The sequence below is a fragment of the Gavia stellata genome, chromosome 12 (genome assembly GCF_030936135.1).
Source record: "Gavia stellata isolate bGavSte3 chromosome 12, bGavSte3.hap2, whole genome shotgun sequence".
In the NCBI taxonomy this organism is placed as follows: domain Eukaryota; kingdom Metazoa; phylum Chordata; class Aves; order Gaviiformes; family Gaviidae; genus Gavia; species Gavia stellata.
The window spans coordinates 9,909,799-9,926,760 of NC_082605.1; the positions used below are offsets into that span (position 1 = coordinate 9,909,799).

Here is a 16,962-nt window from a genome sequence, read left to right on the forward strand (position 1 = left end):
CTCTGGCTTTTGCAGAAAGGGTAAACGGAAAAAGCTGCTGTCACATGTGGGCAGCAGGCATGCAGTGCAGTTAATGATCTGTGATAAACCTGGATAATAAGCAGAGATGGAGAAGGTTTCTCCCAAATCGAATGAGAACTGGTGTTGGAGATGATCACATTTCTTCATCCTTTTGGTTTTGGTATGAAAAGAATCAAATCTATAGCAGTGACAATCCCCCAAACGGTATAGAGAAGAGTAGCATCTGTGGGGGTATTAGATAATTCTGATAACTTTTGGAATTAATTAATTAATGAAACTACAGCTTTAGACAAATTATATCTCTACTTTTTTCTTTACCTGTGGCTCCTGGAGGAAAAAAAAAAAGACTGCTGTAGTTTCCCGCCCCCCAGAACTTTAGGATTCAATAGTTGTATATATTCATGAGATGTATGTAGCAGATTATTCAATTTATCGCAGTATAAACCAATTGAAGTAAAATAACTTTAAGGTCAAATGTTTAATCATGTCAGATTAATTTCCATTAAATTGATTTTTCAAATACTGATGTGTCTCAGTCTTTGTTCTATTTGATTAATGGTATGTGGAACACTGAGGTTTGTCCAAATATTTCTGTCATACACAGAAAGTCCTCAAAATCTAGCCAATATATGGTGACTTCTTTTCTATTCTACTTTCATCTAAAATCAAAACTACAGGTTGGCCAGTTTGAAAAACTTAAAGAGCAGGATATGAAAGTTGCTTTCCAAGTAAGCCTCGATTTAAGATACTGGTTAAATTATCAAGCCTTTTTATGGAAGTGTATAGATTCTAAGATTTTAACTAATTCTTCTTTAGTAGAATGAGTTGCATATCACCCTGAGAAAGTGCTTTTGAAAAGCTTTTTAAGTTTTTGTACTTGCTGGTCTGTTTTAGCTTTGTAAATGTACGTTTATCCTTGTACAGGTCATATAGATATATATGATCTATGAATGTATAGATTTATGTCTAAATATTATTTATTTTGATTTACTCTTAAATGGATAGTTAGGGCAGAAACTCATATTTAAATTAATGAGATTCTTCAAAGACGTGAAACTTTGGTCTCTTTCAGTAAAGAAACACATCGCAAACTGTTGCTGAGGGTTAAGGTTATTTAAGAGGTTAAAAAGTAGTCTTCACTGTTGCCTTCAAAGCTTGATAGAATTTCTGGTTAAACTAGGTCATAAAGAAATCAATAATTTTATCTAAATTGCTTTTGCTTATCTGCTTATAGTTCTGTACAAAATAGGCCAAATGCTCTTCAGGAATCTGTAACAGGCAGATAATAACTTCTTGTTCAAAATAAGTCAATGCTAAGTTTATATGTCCTTATTGAAGTATGTATAATTTTACAAAACCTACTATGATGTGCACTTGTAAAATTCAGCATAAAGCAAATATTTTTCTTTAGGAAATGTCAGTCAGTACGCATTGGGTAAGCAACAACAGCTGTAGTTAATAATCCTGTGAAGTAAAAACACTTTTAGTTTGTCAAGGCCTAAGTTCAGCACTGATAGCAGTTCTTGAACTGAGGGAGATAAGCTAAACAGAGAGATTGTCATTAAATAATTATCTAGGGAATTATTTAAATCTAGAGAGCTTTGTATTAAAAATAGTGCATACGTTGTTTACGTTCAGGGTGTTTGTTGGGCTGCCCTTACCATTTTCGGGGCAGCCAGAGGTCTGAGGTAATATGGGGTTTTCTTGAGATGTATTGACAAATCTGGTTTCAGAAATGTACCTGTACTAGGAGCATAGAGGGAGTCTGAGAGATGATAAAAATATCCTGTTCTTCTATTCTAGATGGAGATACATGTAAATGTTAATCAATTGATGGATAGAATGAATGTGAATTCTGAATACTGAATGTGGGTTTCTGTTGCAGTATGAATACTTCAATGCTGTGCTCATAAATGAACGAGATGAAGAAGGAAACTATCTGGAGCTGGGGAAGGAGTTCATTCTAGTGCCAAATGACCACTTCAATAACTTGCCTGTGAACATCAGTTTGAGTGATGTCCAAGTACCAACCAATATGTACAATAAGGGTAAGAAAAAAGCTGTTTTATTTCGTCATTCCACTGGCCGAACATAGGATCTTCTTTGCTTTTAAAATAAAGCTGTTGATTAACTATATATTGTATATGTTTTCCAGTTTGCAATTAAACTGAAAGTTCAGCAGAAGCATGTTTAAAATATGACAGTTTTGTAATATCTTTTGTTCTGTGGCAATTTAGCAATGTAATATGGCCAATAATTTGCATATTAGACTTGCATATTAGATTTGCATGAATTCTGCCATAGAATATGCAGAATATGTTTATTCTTATGAATTATTTTCTGGAATCTCCAAATCAGTTGAACAGATCTTTCATTGTCACATGTTACATTCTGTCTTTGCTGGGAGCTAGATGTGTCTTTGAAAAATACAGGGTAGATGGGAGGGGAATATTTTATTATATTTATGCTCTCAGGCTTCTGGGAATAATTCTAGCTGTATATGACTGTGTACACAGCTGCTGTGAGTTTTCAGATAATATTTAGGAAGAATAAACTACATTAAAATTTCTACTCCCCTGACCACTTGTCATAGGTGCTAGATAGCACATAGCACTAACAAATAGCTACATTAGATATTAGGATGGACTTAAGTCTAAAAATTGGGAATGCAAACTGAACTCAGGTACACACTCATTTTCCTTTTGCCACTTCCCTTTGATCATACAGCAGAATTTTGTAATTTTATTGTGCTTAAGCAGCACCCATCTATTTATTTTTCTCAAGCCAGTAATAAAAGAAAAATTAAGAAGGAAAGTGCCAAAGTTTCCAAACAATGTCTACAGTGTATTTGTTATTGGTCTGTAGAGAGCTGCCTAATCTTATTATCTGGTTCCTCTTCCTTGTTTTAACTATGCTAAAAGACAGCTAAAAATACATTAAATGCTTTCCTCGTAATATATTCCAGGCTAGCAATTGTGGTAATTCATGCAAGGTTATTGTGTAGTCACAAATGGAAGGAAAATTAATTCAGATAGGTTGGGCTGGTAAGAGAAGCAATTGATATGACAGCTTCTCTTCGAAGTTATGATTCAGACTTGAGAATCTTGAGAAGCCAAAAATCATACAGTAATGTCTTAAATTAGGGATTACAAAATAACAAAGCTTCCTCGAGAGTATTTGAAAGGTTGTGAAATGATTAATACGGGATATTTTGAAAAGATTTTGAAAATGCTTAGAGCTTCTAAAGCTACCAAACCATTTTATTTTTTTGTGCAAGTGCTAATATTTATTCAACTGAGCCTGTCTATAAATTAAGCCATTCCAGAATTGCTAAGGAGGAAAAAAAAAAGTATTGTTGCAAAGGGGTATAGAGGTCAGGCAGTCATGTTTTTCTGGAGAAGCAAACTAACCTCAGTAGTTAGTTAGTGAGAGCAGTAAAACTAAAGGACCTTCAGTTACATGATACGTAGTACTGCTATGGATAGAATACATTTTTTATATGCTGATTAATTACAGTTAAAGGCTAAAGTCAAAGGGCTTGTATCTTGTTTAGGCCTCTAATACAGGGATTGCCTGTAGAGATGGGGAAGATAGAGCTCTGCGATGATTCCTGTTTCCACTTTGTCTAATTCAAACCAGCAAAAAGCATCACTTTATACAGCTGCAGAAAAACATTTTTTTTATCATTTAAATGTATTCCAACTGCTGAAATCTGGTTTGTTGCTGACATTTTCCTTATACATGGACATGATATTCTCAGCTTGGAGACTGACAGTGTCTGGAAATGTTACTCTCGTCAAGAGGAGGCCTGTATACTTATAGTGTTTTTTGTTGTCCATTTCTTCAGTTCTGTAATGCGGAGGGGTCATAACAAGTTAATTAAATCCTAACCTGAGGGTACAGCCAGTAGATATTGATAAGTTTACAGCCAAGTGTCTGCACAACACCATTTCTCTAGAAAATGCCTGTTGTTCGTTTCCAGGTTATGTTTTATTTTATTGAATTACTAGGCAAAACCACAGCCCAAACTCACAGTTGAAAACAGACAAGTGTGATCATTGAATATTTAAACATAGGTCTCTCAAGTCAGCATAGAAAAATGAACTTTTTATTTGTAAGCTAGTTCTAAGGTTTTTCCTTCATTTTGGGTTTTTTTAGTTGTAGAGATAATTTGCAATGGGTTTGGAGGAGAGTCACAGGACTCATCAAAGGGTTGAAAGATGTGCCTTAGACTGAAAGACTCCAAGAGCTTAGTCCATTTAGCTTATTCAAGAGGTGATTAAAGGATTAATTAGTTGATCTCCAGTTAATTACTAATACTGGGCTCTATAATCTGGTTGCCAAAGGTTTAAAAAGATACAATGGCTGAAATTGGGTTCCATTATTTTGCAAATTGCACAAATGTGGGTTCAGTTAAGGCATGGGGGGTTGTTTGTGGTGGTTTTGGGTCTTTTTTTTGTGCGCCCCCCTTTTTTTTTTTTTTTAATTAAGATGGTTAGTGGTCTATTAGAAAGGTGTCATCCTATGTCCATCCCACCAAGCCCTTAATCAAGACCAGATTCCTTTTTTGTTTGTTTTTGAAATAATACATAGTCTAGAATTAATTTGGGGAAAATCTTTGGCCTGGTCAGCTTGCATGATTATAGTGATCCCTCCCAGTTGTAGAATTGCTAAAGTGAATGTTCGCAGTCCCTAACTACGCTCTAACCGAGACTGGCTTAAAAATCATGGGACATAAATCATTGCTATTCTTTATATATCTTCTGGCTCTTTCAGCCTCTGCATAGAAAAGCTTAAAATATTGATGGTAACAACAGGACTAAACAATTCCCATTCTAAGGAAAACATCAAGTTTAGAATCAGAAAATAAAAAGCAAAAGCAAATTTCATGACACTTGTGATGAAATAAAGAAAGCTGAAATACCAAAACTATGATACCTGGATGTGTGCAAAGTATTTGACACTGTCCTGCATGACATCCTTGTCTCTAAATTGGAGAGACATGGATTTGATGGATGGACCACTCGGTGGATAAGGAATTGGCTGGATGGTCGCACTCCAAGAGTTGCAGTCAACAGCTTGATGTCCAAGTGGAGACCAGTGATAAGTGGTGTTCCTCAGGGGTCTGTATTGGGACCGGTGCTGTTTAACATCTTTGTCGGTGACATGGACAGTGGGATCGAGTGCACCCTCAGCAAGTTTGCCGACGACACCAAGCTGTGTGGTGCAGTTGACACGCTGGAGGGAAGGGGTGCCATCCAGAGGGACCTGACAGGCTTGAGAGGTGGGCCCATGCAAACCTTATGAAGTTCAACAAGGCCAAGTGCAATGTCCTGCACATGGATTGGGGCAATCCCAAGCACAAATACAGTCTGGGCAAAGAATGGATTGAGAGCAGGCTTGAGGAGAAGGACTTGGAGGTGTTGGTTCATGAGAAGCTCAACATGACCTGGCAATGTGCATTTGCAGCCCAGAAAGCCAACCATATCCTGGGCTGCATCAAAAGAAGTGTGACCAGCAGGTTGAGGGAGGTGATTCTCCCTCTCTACTCCTCTCTGAGACCCCACCTGGAGTACTGCGTCCAGCTCTGGGGCCCCCAACATAAGAAGGACATGGACATGTTGGAGCGAGCCCAGAGGAGGGCCACAAAGATGATCAGAGGGCTGGAGCACCTCTCCTATGAGGACCGGCTGAGAGAGTTGGGGTTGTTCAGCCTGGAGAAGAGAAGGCTCCGAGGAGACCTTATTGTGGCTTTTCAGTACTTAAAGGGGACCTACAAGGAAGGTGGAGAGGGACTTTTTACAAGGGCATGTAGTGATAGGACAAGGGGTAATGGCTTTACACTGAAAGAGGGTCGATTTAGATTAGACATTAGGAAGAAATTCTTCACCCTGAGGGTGGTGAGGCACTGGAACAGGTTGCCCAAAGAAGCTGTGGATGCCCCAACCCTGGAAGTGTTCAAGGCCAGGTTGGACAGGGCTTTGAGCAACCTGGTCTAGTGGAAGGTGTCCCTGCCCATGGCAGGGGTGTTGGAGCTAGATGATCTTTAAGGTCCCTCCCAATTGAAACCATTCTATGATTCTGTGATACTAAAATTTAATATGGCACATTTTGAAAAGGAAAATGAGAGCCAATAAAAAAGGCTGCCAACCTAATTTGTAAGCATACATGTAACTCTAGTGCCATCTTTGAGTACAGATTGCATGCACCTACTACAGATGCAGAAGGAACAGTAAATTAGTGAATTTAATAAAGAATCACAGTTTTGCATTTACAGTACGCTTGATCATCATTGTAAAATATAAGGAGCCGGTCTGGTTATTGATGTGCTCTTATGCTTTTCATGACCCTCTTCTGCACACCCTCATCTCCCGGTTTCTCCATATCTTACAGTGCACATCAATTAATGTTAAAGAAAAGAAAAGTTACTGATCTTTGGAACAGAAAGCCTATGGGGCTCAGAAAACATTATTTTGACATTCCAATAATGCTCATATACTGAAGGAATTCAGAAAAAAAAAGTGGGATGATTGTGCTTTACAGATAAGTGTGCTTATCTGTCTGTCAATACAAAGAGACCTCTTTCAGCTCTAGGCTGTTTTACAGCAAGGCTGGCGGTCCATTTAAACTGCAAAGCATTCTGATTGAATTGGCCTCCTTAATTTCTCCTGAAAATGACTGCTTATGATAATGTTTTGCTTTTGAAATATTGAAGCACACATCGGGATTCTAAATCTGTTGGTGCATTCTGTTTCTTATCTTTAGGTATAAAGTATATTCATTGCCTATAGCCACAGGATTTGCAAGGCAGTATCCTTTTAAACAATTAATAAATAATTAAGATTTAGTAAGAATTTCTGTGATAACTGTCTTAGCAAGTGGTAGCTTTCTTCCATTCATAAATTTAGTAACTGGCAGTTATCAACTGTGTACAGATTTCTGACAGAAAGTAAGGAAAAGGGTTCTTAGTGAATTAATTATATAGGTATATTCATAGATGAAAAAGGAAAGGAGGAAGAAAGTTACTTTTTTCATATTAGAAGGAAAGTTCAGTTTTGGAAAGTACAGAATCAATCTGAATCCAGTTTGGACAATGCAGTACCAAGGCAGAAGTCTGGGTATGAGAACAAGTGTGTATAAGGTACTGTCTAATTCAGCTGCTGTTGTTTTTTGAATAAAGTTTATTTACATGGGTTATATATCAGCACCAAAGTTGAGCTGTCATATGTCTTATTTTTTATCTTTCTCCTATTATTTTAGAAAGTAAGTGATTTGGGACACACTACTGTCTCAGAAGTATCTTGGATATATACTTCCATAGGTATACCTACCAAAGATACTCAGGTATACCTTTCTACATATCAATTGGTATATTTTAAACAGCTATTGTGGAAGATTAATAATAATGAAAAATTATTAATGATTTAAAGTTTACATAGTTTCAACATATGCTTTATTACTTTCTGAGGTGCTAGTAGTATATTTAGAAGAACCTAGGAATGTGACATGTAAGTAAAAAGTAGGCAGTTGGAATGTGGGCTAGACTTTCTGGCAACCATCCATGGAGAACATGGTTGCTGGCAGTAGGATTGCCACTGGGAAAAAGTAGGATTCTATAATGGATTTATGTACGCAAGGAGATGATAAAAGAAGGCTTCAGAACACTCAAATCTGATCTTGCAGATGTTGACAGCATGTAAAAGAAAAAGAGTAGCATTTTACCTTTTGTTAGTATGAGAATGTAGGTTATCTTAACTTTTTAAAATCCTACATTCTTTGTCCAAAGTACGTGCTGTGTCTGAGCTGAAGAACGTATTCCAGTTTTATTTTTTTAAGTCTATGTCACCTCATATTTACCTGTAGTTGTGGATAGTAGTGACACGTTTTCTGCTGTTGAGTTTGTACTCAGCGTTTTTTCAAGTTCTTGGAAGAGACTTATGAATGTGGATTTTAGAGGAATGTGGATGAAAACCAAAGCCAGGGTGAGGGTGAATGTGTCTTGGTGACAAACACTCAGGCAATTCTAAAATATGGCACCTGTTGAAAAGTGAAGTAAAGCATAGTACAATACTAGAAGTGACACACAGCAGGATCTCATCTGCTTATGTTAGCACTGCATGAAATCTAGAAATTCAAGAGGATGTCAATAAATACATTATCTCAATATCAGCTGAAAACAACTCCTGTTTTTGAGCTTTTGCTGTCTTTGTTTATATGATAAGGTAAACTTTACATTTGTAGTTTGTAGAAAGGGCAAAAGCTCAGATTCTCTTCAATAATTCAGAAATTTCTAGAGGCAAGCGCTTCTCCTTGCCTTTTGAACTATCTTTCTATTGTAGCTTTCTGGTTTTCCCTTAGGTCCTCAGAATTGTGGGCTTTTGTATTTTGCAGATTTTACTCTCTCATTCTCCTAGTGTTCTTAGTCGTTAAAAAGAATTAGACTAATTCACTAACTGACATAATTGACTAACTAATTTAGCTGGCGCTAAATTCTCCTTTATCAAGTACTGGTGCAAACTGGAGGGTTGGACTCCTTGAAGTCAATGCCATCATTGTTGCAAAATCAGACTATTTAATTCATTCCTATATTTAGGCCTGTACTAACACTTTGACAACTGCACGTTGTATTCCTTTTCTTATTACATTTTTTTTCTGCTTACTGAAAAACACTTTCTCCTACTTTCAGTCCTGAACTTACATCTGTACTTTCTGTATGAGCTAGTCCTTGCTTGATCTCCTTTGTGCTTTTGGTTATGACAAGGCTTTCTGTACCTTTTTTTTTTTTGGAGATGAATTACCTATAAAGAAGTTGTGAAATGTCTCAAGGCACAGTTGGATGTATGATGTTAGCTGCAGGTTATTGAGGGATGAGAAATTACTGCTCTCTGCCACCTGTGCTTGCTGAGTATTACTGTCCCATTCAAACCAGCTGTCATAAGCTGTTCTGTAAGCTCTTCCTGAAACTGGTTTGGTAAAAGGAATCAGATCAGCATTTTTTCCTAGCAGAGTGTTTGAAAATAGAATCATTTTGACAGAACTAGGGTGGGGGTGACTGTATGTGAATTTATCTACCAGCTCTGGACAGTAGTCTCTGAGAGATAGTGGAGGAGGTAGACATGTGCCAATAGAGTTAGATTGGGGAAAGAGGATAATCTCTTTACTGGGATCAGATCAGATGCAGCTTGAGCTACATGTCTGAGTTTGCCTTAAAAAAAAAAAAAAGGAGAGAGAGAAGAAAAATAATTTCTCTTGGCAATAGAAAGGAAGTAGGCTTACATAAGTTGATTTAAACTAATGGGAGTTTTTTCCTTTGTTGTCATGTCTAGTTTAGTATATATATAATCTTGTTTTACTTGCAGAGTTTTATAATGGAGGAATATTTCCTAGAGGATAAACCTTCATTCTATTAACACAGCTGACAGTGGAATTAAATACATTCTACAGCTTTGCAAGACTTAGTTACCCGTTGAGTTTTTTGTATTTATTAAAAGTCATTGAGGAAAGAGTCCAAACTTTCTACCAGATAAACAACAGATTTTCAAATTCTAAATGCTTTTAATTATTTTAAATGGGTTTTTTTTTCATCACTAGTGAATGTCAGAGGAAAAGACATATAGGCACATCTATGCTACATGGTGGAGAGTTGTGCAGTCTGTTCTTACCCTAAAGGATGTTGACATATATGCATGATTCACTGGAGTATTGCGTGGAAATATTATGGATGCAAGATAGTTTTGTGACCGTGGTTCTGCAACTAAGTTGTCAGGTCCCAGATCAGAAGAATTTTAATTTATTAAGGTGCAGCACAAGGTTAATGTCTCTATTTTGCTTCCCATCCAGAGATAGCTAGATTGCAGCTCTGCACTGTCTTCCATTTGTACAGCATATGACATATAGCTTTTGAGAGACATGATATTTTTGTATGCCAATATTTTAGTGCTCGCTTGTTTTCCCATATTTTGTATCCAGTGGGATTCCATTGTATAGCCTGAGGCACAGTTTCTCACTTTAAACTCTGTGACTGTTGGAGAGTTTTAGACCTGGCTCAACACTCTGGTGCTGTTCAGCACAGCACCAAGTGCATGCCACCTCCCCACAAACGGTTATGTTCCATTGATTTTCATTGTCTTAAAATTTAACGCTTGCTGAACTACTGCGCTCTGTGTGGGGAGATTGAAGCCTTTGCTTAAAAGTTCTGTGGAACTGACATCTGCATCTTTTAGCCTGGGCTTTTTGCGCTTTACTCCTAGTAAAGTCCTGGGATCAATATAGCATAAATACTTAAATGCCAGTCATTCTAGGTGCATATAAGCAGAAGCACCATGCTGGTACAAATGAATAGGCTTGTTCTGAACAGACTAAGTTTTGGAAATTTTTCTTCCTAGTTTGAGCTACAATGATGTCTGTTCAAAGTAGTTGAAACAGGGAAATGTCTACTTTTAGCTTGGAAGGATTCTTAGACTCTGTGAAAGGAATTGATTACTGTCTTTGAAGTGTCCAAGGTGAAATGTTGATTGGTATATGGAAAAACAGGATGTAGTGGGTAATGCACAAAAGGAGCATATTACTGTTACTACATACAGTGAAGTCTACAATAGTAACTGTAACTATCTTCCATAAACGGCTTTCTGATTCAGGAGGGCACTTTGAAGCACTTTCCTGCTTTCCTACTTGTTGCTCAAGCTGAATTAAAATACCAGTGTCTGGGCATGTGCAGATGGTTATTCAAATGCATTCTCCTTTTTTAGAAACGTGGTATCAATAACTGCCCCATCTAAAAGGTGATGGACTCTGCTTTAGGGAGGAAGTATGCTCCGTGCAGGGAGAAGAAAATATGTTAGAATCAATTACCAATTTTAATAATGATATGTCAAAATAAAGCATAAAATTTCTTCAAAAGCGTTGGGTCTGGAAAGTTACTCTCCAGCTTTCATTTGTAATAGAGAATGGGGCTCATACTATTGAACCATGTTTCAACTTTTTCCTTCTATGAGTACGTTTTAAATTAAGGAAGTCACATGTACTTTTAGCACAGTGCTTACACTGATTTCTTTTTAATGTTGACATTATTTATACTGAATACATTTCGCATTTTCCTACAGCTTTGTCTGACATTTCATAATGTCTACCAGTATAAAAGACTGAATTTTCCCATCCCATGTTACAACAAGCAAGTTGTATTTTATAGTACTGCCACATGATTTGGAAATATGTTTTGGGGTCATAGTCATGGGTTTTTTGTGAATTTTGTTATTGACTAAGTCTTCATTCCCTACTATAATGTATTTGAGAGGGGAGAAGGTGAACAATATGGTTTAAATCAAATAATCATAACTGACTTTTAAAAATCTCTCTTTAACAGTTCCCTTTTTCCTACCCCTGACATTAGACTGAGATATGCGCATGCTGCTAGTTGCTGTTTTGGCACTAGGAAGGATTTTTCTTATTATCAGATTATCAGGTTGGCTGGTCTTTGGCAAATACCTACCAGCAGCACAGAGACTGGTTAGCTTACAAAAATCTCTGCTATCATAAATTGGCAGGTGCCTTAGTAAATTGCTTTTACATTTTTACATCATCAGGCCTGGTTCTTTGTTAAGTTAGGAAATATAGGTGTGTTACAGGGAAGATCTTCTTTTTTAAGGAAGCTGGAGAATAGTGTGGGCATGAGCAGGTGAAAAATTAATTTCTCCAAATCCTTTTTGTTTGAGGTGTTTAAAAAAAAAAAAAGGAGAAAAAAGAAAAAGATTACATAGGATTGCAGATTGTCAGATATCTATCCAGGTATATTTAGATAATGAAATAGTAGCCTTAGTGCAAGATGTTGCTGTGTCTTTACTGACAGAGCAGAACCACCAAGATACAAAATAAAATTTGTTGATCACTGTTATACAGTCCAAGAGTTAATCTGCTGCTTTTAAAAATAAAAGCAATAATATAAATTTTAACTTAGAGAAGTCTGTCTGACTGTCTTCCATCTGTTCTTTCCATCCTCATACTGTGGTATAGCTGCTGTTCTGGAGTTTTGAAATACAGGAAGGGATTTTATCAGTGCTTTCCGTAACTGCAGAGTTTTTCTGTGATAGATGCTAAAGTCCATGAGTATTTTCAAGCATTTCTGTTCAACAGGAGATATGGTTTATGTCAACTCAACTAACAAACATAAGGCACACAGTATGTTGCTGAGTCTCAAGCTGTGTCATCAGCATTTTTTAAAAATGGTTCCTGAATGTAAAATACAATTAAAAGTTCAATAATATGTAAAAAGATAAAAAAGTCTTCATTAATAATAGTCCAAATTCATTTTTCCTTAAATGAATACCACACTGAGTCTAATTCCATGCCATTGGATTTGAAATACATTCAAGTATTAGCAACCGTTTTCGGTCTGTAACAGTAATTGCTCTAAGTAAATACAGATTTATAAAAGAAGTGATTAAAAAGTATCTTACAAATTTTGAAGTATATTTGTACTTCACTCATTTCAGAGACAAGATGACAAATAACCTATATTTTCCTGCAGATTTCAATTCAATTTTTATTATTGCTCTCATTATTTTCCCAATTCAGTTGCTTTCCATGTGGAGAGCCTATACTTAGCATTCTTCCATGACTCTAGTATATTTGATTTGGTCTTTTTTTACAAGCTTGAGATACTCTTCAGCGGAAATAGGCTTTATCTCTTTCTTTTACAGCTTTGTTCATGACATGATTATTTGTGGCACATGGGTACTGTCTTTTGTGCTTCTTTTTGTCTCTCATCACCTATCATTGACTGGCTATTGAAAATATAGATTTTGATCATATGACTTAAACAGTTTTGAAGCTTTGTGTTATGATTATTATTACTACAGAAAATTTTCAATCAATTATTTGTGTGCTTTCATATTATTTTCTGGGTTGTAGATCATAGAATCATAGAACAGTTTGGGTTGGAAAGGACCCTTTAAAGGTCGCCTAGTCCAACTGCCCCTGCAATGAGCAGGGTCATCTTCAACTAGATCAGGTTGCTCAGAGCCCTGTCCAACCTGACCTTGAATGTTTCCAGGGTTGTGGCATCCACAACTTCTCTGGGCAACCTGTTCCAGTGTTTCACCACCTTCATCATAAAAAAATTTCTTCTTTATATCTAGTCTGAATCTACCCTCTTTTAGTTTAAAACCATTACCCTTTGCCCTATCGCAAGATGTTTTCTTTCTTCCTATCTTCCTTTCTTCATAATCACTAATACTTTAAGAAATGATTTACAAACAGTTAGGAATGCAATACAGCTTTGAATAATTCTGAACTCAGTGCCTTTAGTAACAAAAGCATCAGGTCTTGTCTGTGCTTTTCTGCTTACCATGTTTACTTCTTGAATGCTGGAAACATTGCAAAAGTAGATCTTAGACTTCACAAATTATCTTTAAACTTTTCTTGAACAATTTAGAGACTGGTGAAGAATATCACCTGTGTCAAATGGCATTTCCATTGCATGATTTTCACTGCATGTTAAAAGATGAGTTTATGCACTACAAGTCAATAAATGCAGACTCTAATCAAAAGTTTTGCTTGCATAGGAAAAAAAATCTGCTGCATGTAATAGAGCCTTCTCTAAAAGATATTGAAACGTGATGAACCACAACCATTTTTTGATTAAGTGAGGGTTTTTCAATTTGATACTTAAAAAGAGCTGTGAATATTGTTCAGTCATACTTTCCTATCAATGCCTTCCAAGTGGCTGTCAAAATTGAGATTACCTATTTTCTAGAATATTAGAACCAAAAAAATTCATTTCTCAAGTGATGCAGAAAGATTATAATCTGCAGGTAGGAGATATGTAAAACCCTTTTCCTGCAAGGTGTGAAACTAAGAAATAAAATCTTGTCTGTCACTGTCATATATGATTTTATGGACTATGCTTCTGAAAATTCAACATCCTGGAGTTGTTATTTAAATAGTCATGGCCACATATTGTCCTGGACCACTATATTTATATTTTGAAATTCTTCCCCTGACTTGTTTGTCTTCTCATTTTAAGATCTCTAGGACAGTGTTTGCACTGTCTTCCTAACTTTGGTCATTGTTTAATTTAAAAGGAACTTTCTTAGTCTAGCTGATTTAGTCAAGGTTGCAGAGAATTTCCGATCTTCCCATATTTCTTTGTTTTAACTCTTACTGGCTATTGTACAAAGTTGCACAGACCTCTCCACTTGTTCCATCTGGTTTTACTCAAATTCTGCTTCAGATCCAATTCCCAGAGTCTACTCAGGCTGCTGCTTTGTTCTTGCAAAGGGCTTTAGCTTTTTTTTTTATTATTTTTTTCAATTCTCTGTCTTTAACAGCAAAACTTTTGGAAATGTTGCATCAGCACGCAAGATGTGTACTGTGCTTTATCTTTTTTGTATCCTAGTCTGTCTGTCTCTGGCTGTGGATCTAATCTGTGTGTTTCTAATACATCCACATCACTATGGCAACTAGATGTCAGATACAGGCTACACGGTAACATTAAGTTTTTCCTCTAAAAAGCCCTACTCTCTACTACTCCTTATTCAGCAGCTGTTGCTTAGTTACTTGGGGTTGGGCTTTGCCTTTTGACAAATGTGAGCCAATGAAGGTTTGTTAATGCACACTATCTCAGGTATAATATTAAGAGGCTTTTTGACCTGAGGCACCTCTGTTAATCGTGATGCCTCTCTGCTACTTCCTTGTTGCAAGGGCAAGAAAGTGACAATGATTTACCATTGGCCTATAATGGTAGAAAATTACTCTGTCTCCACTTTTATCTTTCCTTTTTCTGTATTATTGTCTCTGAGTATTAACTTCTCTGATGACTGATTAGAAGCTGTGGAGCCACCGTTTTAGCTCCCGTTGTGAAGTTTAATGCTGTTATTCCTGTCCACTTGGGCCTGGGTACTAGGTAACCCATCTAGGAATGGATAAAGGCATATCCACAGTACACACCGGCGCTCAGCTGAGAGCGTTAAAAGGCTGCTGCAGAGTGTGGAGTTGCAGATAATGAATCCTGCTGTAAGGCTCCTCATTAGCTCATTCTTGTTGTCGTGCTAGTTCAGCTCTGTGACTTCCAGCACTGGAATAGGTATCTCAGTATGGTCCTGCATGGTGCTTACCTGGGTATATGTGTAAGTGGGCTCAGTGTGAACGCAGGGAGGTCTGTTGCCTCAAGTTCCATGAGCAGAAGTTCACACTGGGTCCCACTGACTACCTCTCTAGAAAATGTCTCAGGTTTGTATGTTCAAAGTGAATTTTGTCCTCACTTGCTGCAACTCAACTGTTTTACTTTGAGGGATGTTATATTGGAATGGCCAATGAGAGAAATGGCACGTGGACCCTTTGAACTATAGGGGAAGAGTGTGGACTACAAAGACAAAATCTTCAAGAATGAAGTAAATGAAACACAAAAGCAAAAGTATTGCTAGACTGAGAATACGAATAAAAAGCAAGGCAATGGCAACCTTTCTTGGAATCAGAGTGAACTTACTGAACTTGAAGAGAGTACATTTTAATCTACAGTTAACTGAGACTTTTTAATTAGTTTTAACCCAAGCGCTATTACTGTCCATACTCAATGTCTTTGATTTGGAAGCATGTTGTGTTTGGGGTGCTTACCTGAATAGAAGTCTGATTAAGTTATCTCAGCTTCATTTTTGATTATCCTGGGGATTACCTACTTTACCCAAGCATCCCTTAAGGTGAAGCAAGTTCTCTTCTCACCTGTTTACAATTAACATCACTGAATGAAAAAGAAACTTCAAGCATATCAGCACTGAAATTGTGGAATCTGTCCCCAGACAGTCAGAAGTGCAGAACCAGTAAGGAGACAGTTAAGCATGTTGGACTAGCTTAATTAGTGTTGCCTCATCCCAGCTGCATTTGGCTTTTAAAGATTTGTTGGTAACACCTTGCTTGTTTAAAAGGTCAGTCTGGAAAACAATGGTAAAAAGTTCTTACATGAAATATACGTTATATGGCAGGATAGAAAGGGAATGGTACAAATTATCATTTGACATATATTTTTTAAATTTAACAAAAGTTTGAAATTAACTTTCTCCAAAAACAATTTATAAAGATAATTCCTCCTTTTTGTGACATTGCAAGTGGTTTTTTTTGCCTTGTGGATAAGTTTCCTACCTGGAGCAGAAGTTAATGCCCAAAACCAGGCATTATTTATTTAATGTGTGTGTCTGCAAAAAGATTCATGATTCTTTTTCGTTCAGCAGCAATAGGAATAAATTCCACGCAAGTAGGTTTAAGAAACATCAGTTAGGGCATCATTGTCCTGTCCCAAAAGCAGTTGCCTTTGTCTTGCACCAAGTGCAAAGAAATTTAGTGATTTTAAACATATAAGGTGTCTTCCTCCTTACCTTTATTCTCTGCATTTTGAGTCTGGAAAAACATTGTTTTTTGAGGTTTTCTTGGTGCTCTCTTCCCTTTTTGTATAATCACTGTGTAACCTGAAGAAAGGTTTGAGTCTATCAAAAAAACCCAAACAAACAACAGACAAAAAAACCCGCCATACATCTACTGTCTACAGCTATATACAGGGGGTGTATATGTACATATATATATTAAAAAATACACTAAACATGTTATTTGTATTATATGCCTAAGTATTCTTTGAGAGCAGTTATTTCCACTTTCTGTCTGTGTCGAATTTTTTGTAGGCTTTTGTTCATCATTAGCCTCTCGTGTGCAAACTGTTTCCCTTTATTTCCCCTAGTAATATATTATAAAAAAAAAGAAAATTATTTATAATTGGATGATCTCTTTTAAAGTGCTAACTTTCCTTACTTGTGTTTATTTCTTTATTTTAGTGAGAAAAAACACTCAAGGAATCTGGATATGTTCTGTTATTGACTTAAAATAATGAACAGGGGAAAGTACCCAAGGTATCTTTGAGTGTGGAATATATTAATGAAAAAATCTCATGATTCAGTACAA

At 36.6% G+C, this 16,962-nt stretch overlaps 1 protein-coding gene across 1 annotated transcript in view; it reads left to right on the top strand.

Moving 5' to 3' along the window:
- The window catches only part of CACNA2D3 (calcium voltage-gated channel auxiliary subunit alpha2delta 3), a 463,311-nt gene that overhangs the window by 174,616 nt on the left and 271,733 nt on the right, over positions 1 to 16,962 (top strand). The window contains exon 5 of the mRNA XM_059823195.1: positions 1,907 to 2,069. Within this exon, the coding sequence (XP_059679178.1) occupies positions 1,907 to 2,069 (163 nt within the window). The remainder of the gene's footprint in view (positions 1 to 1,906; positions 2,070 to 16,962) is intronic.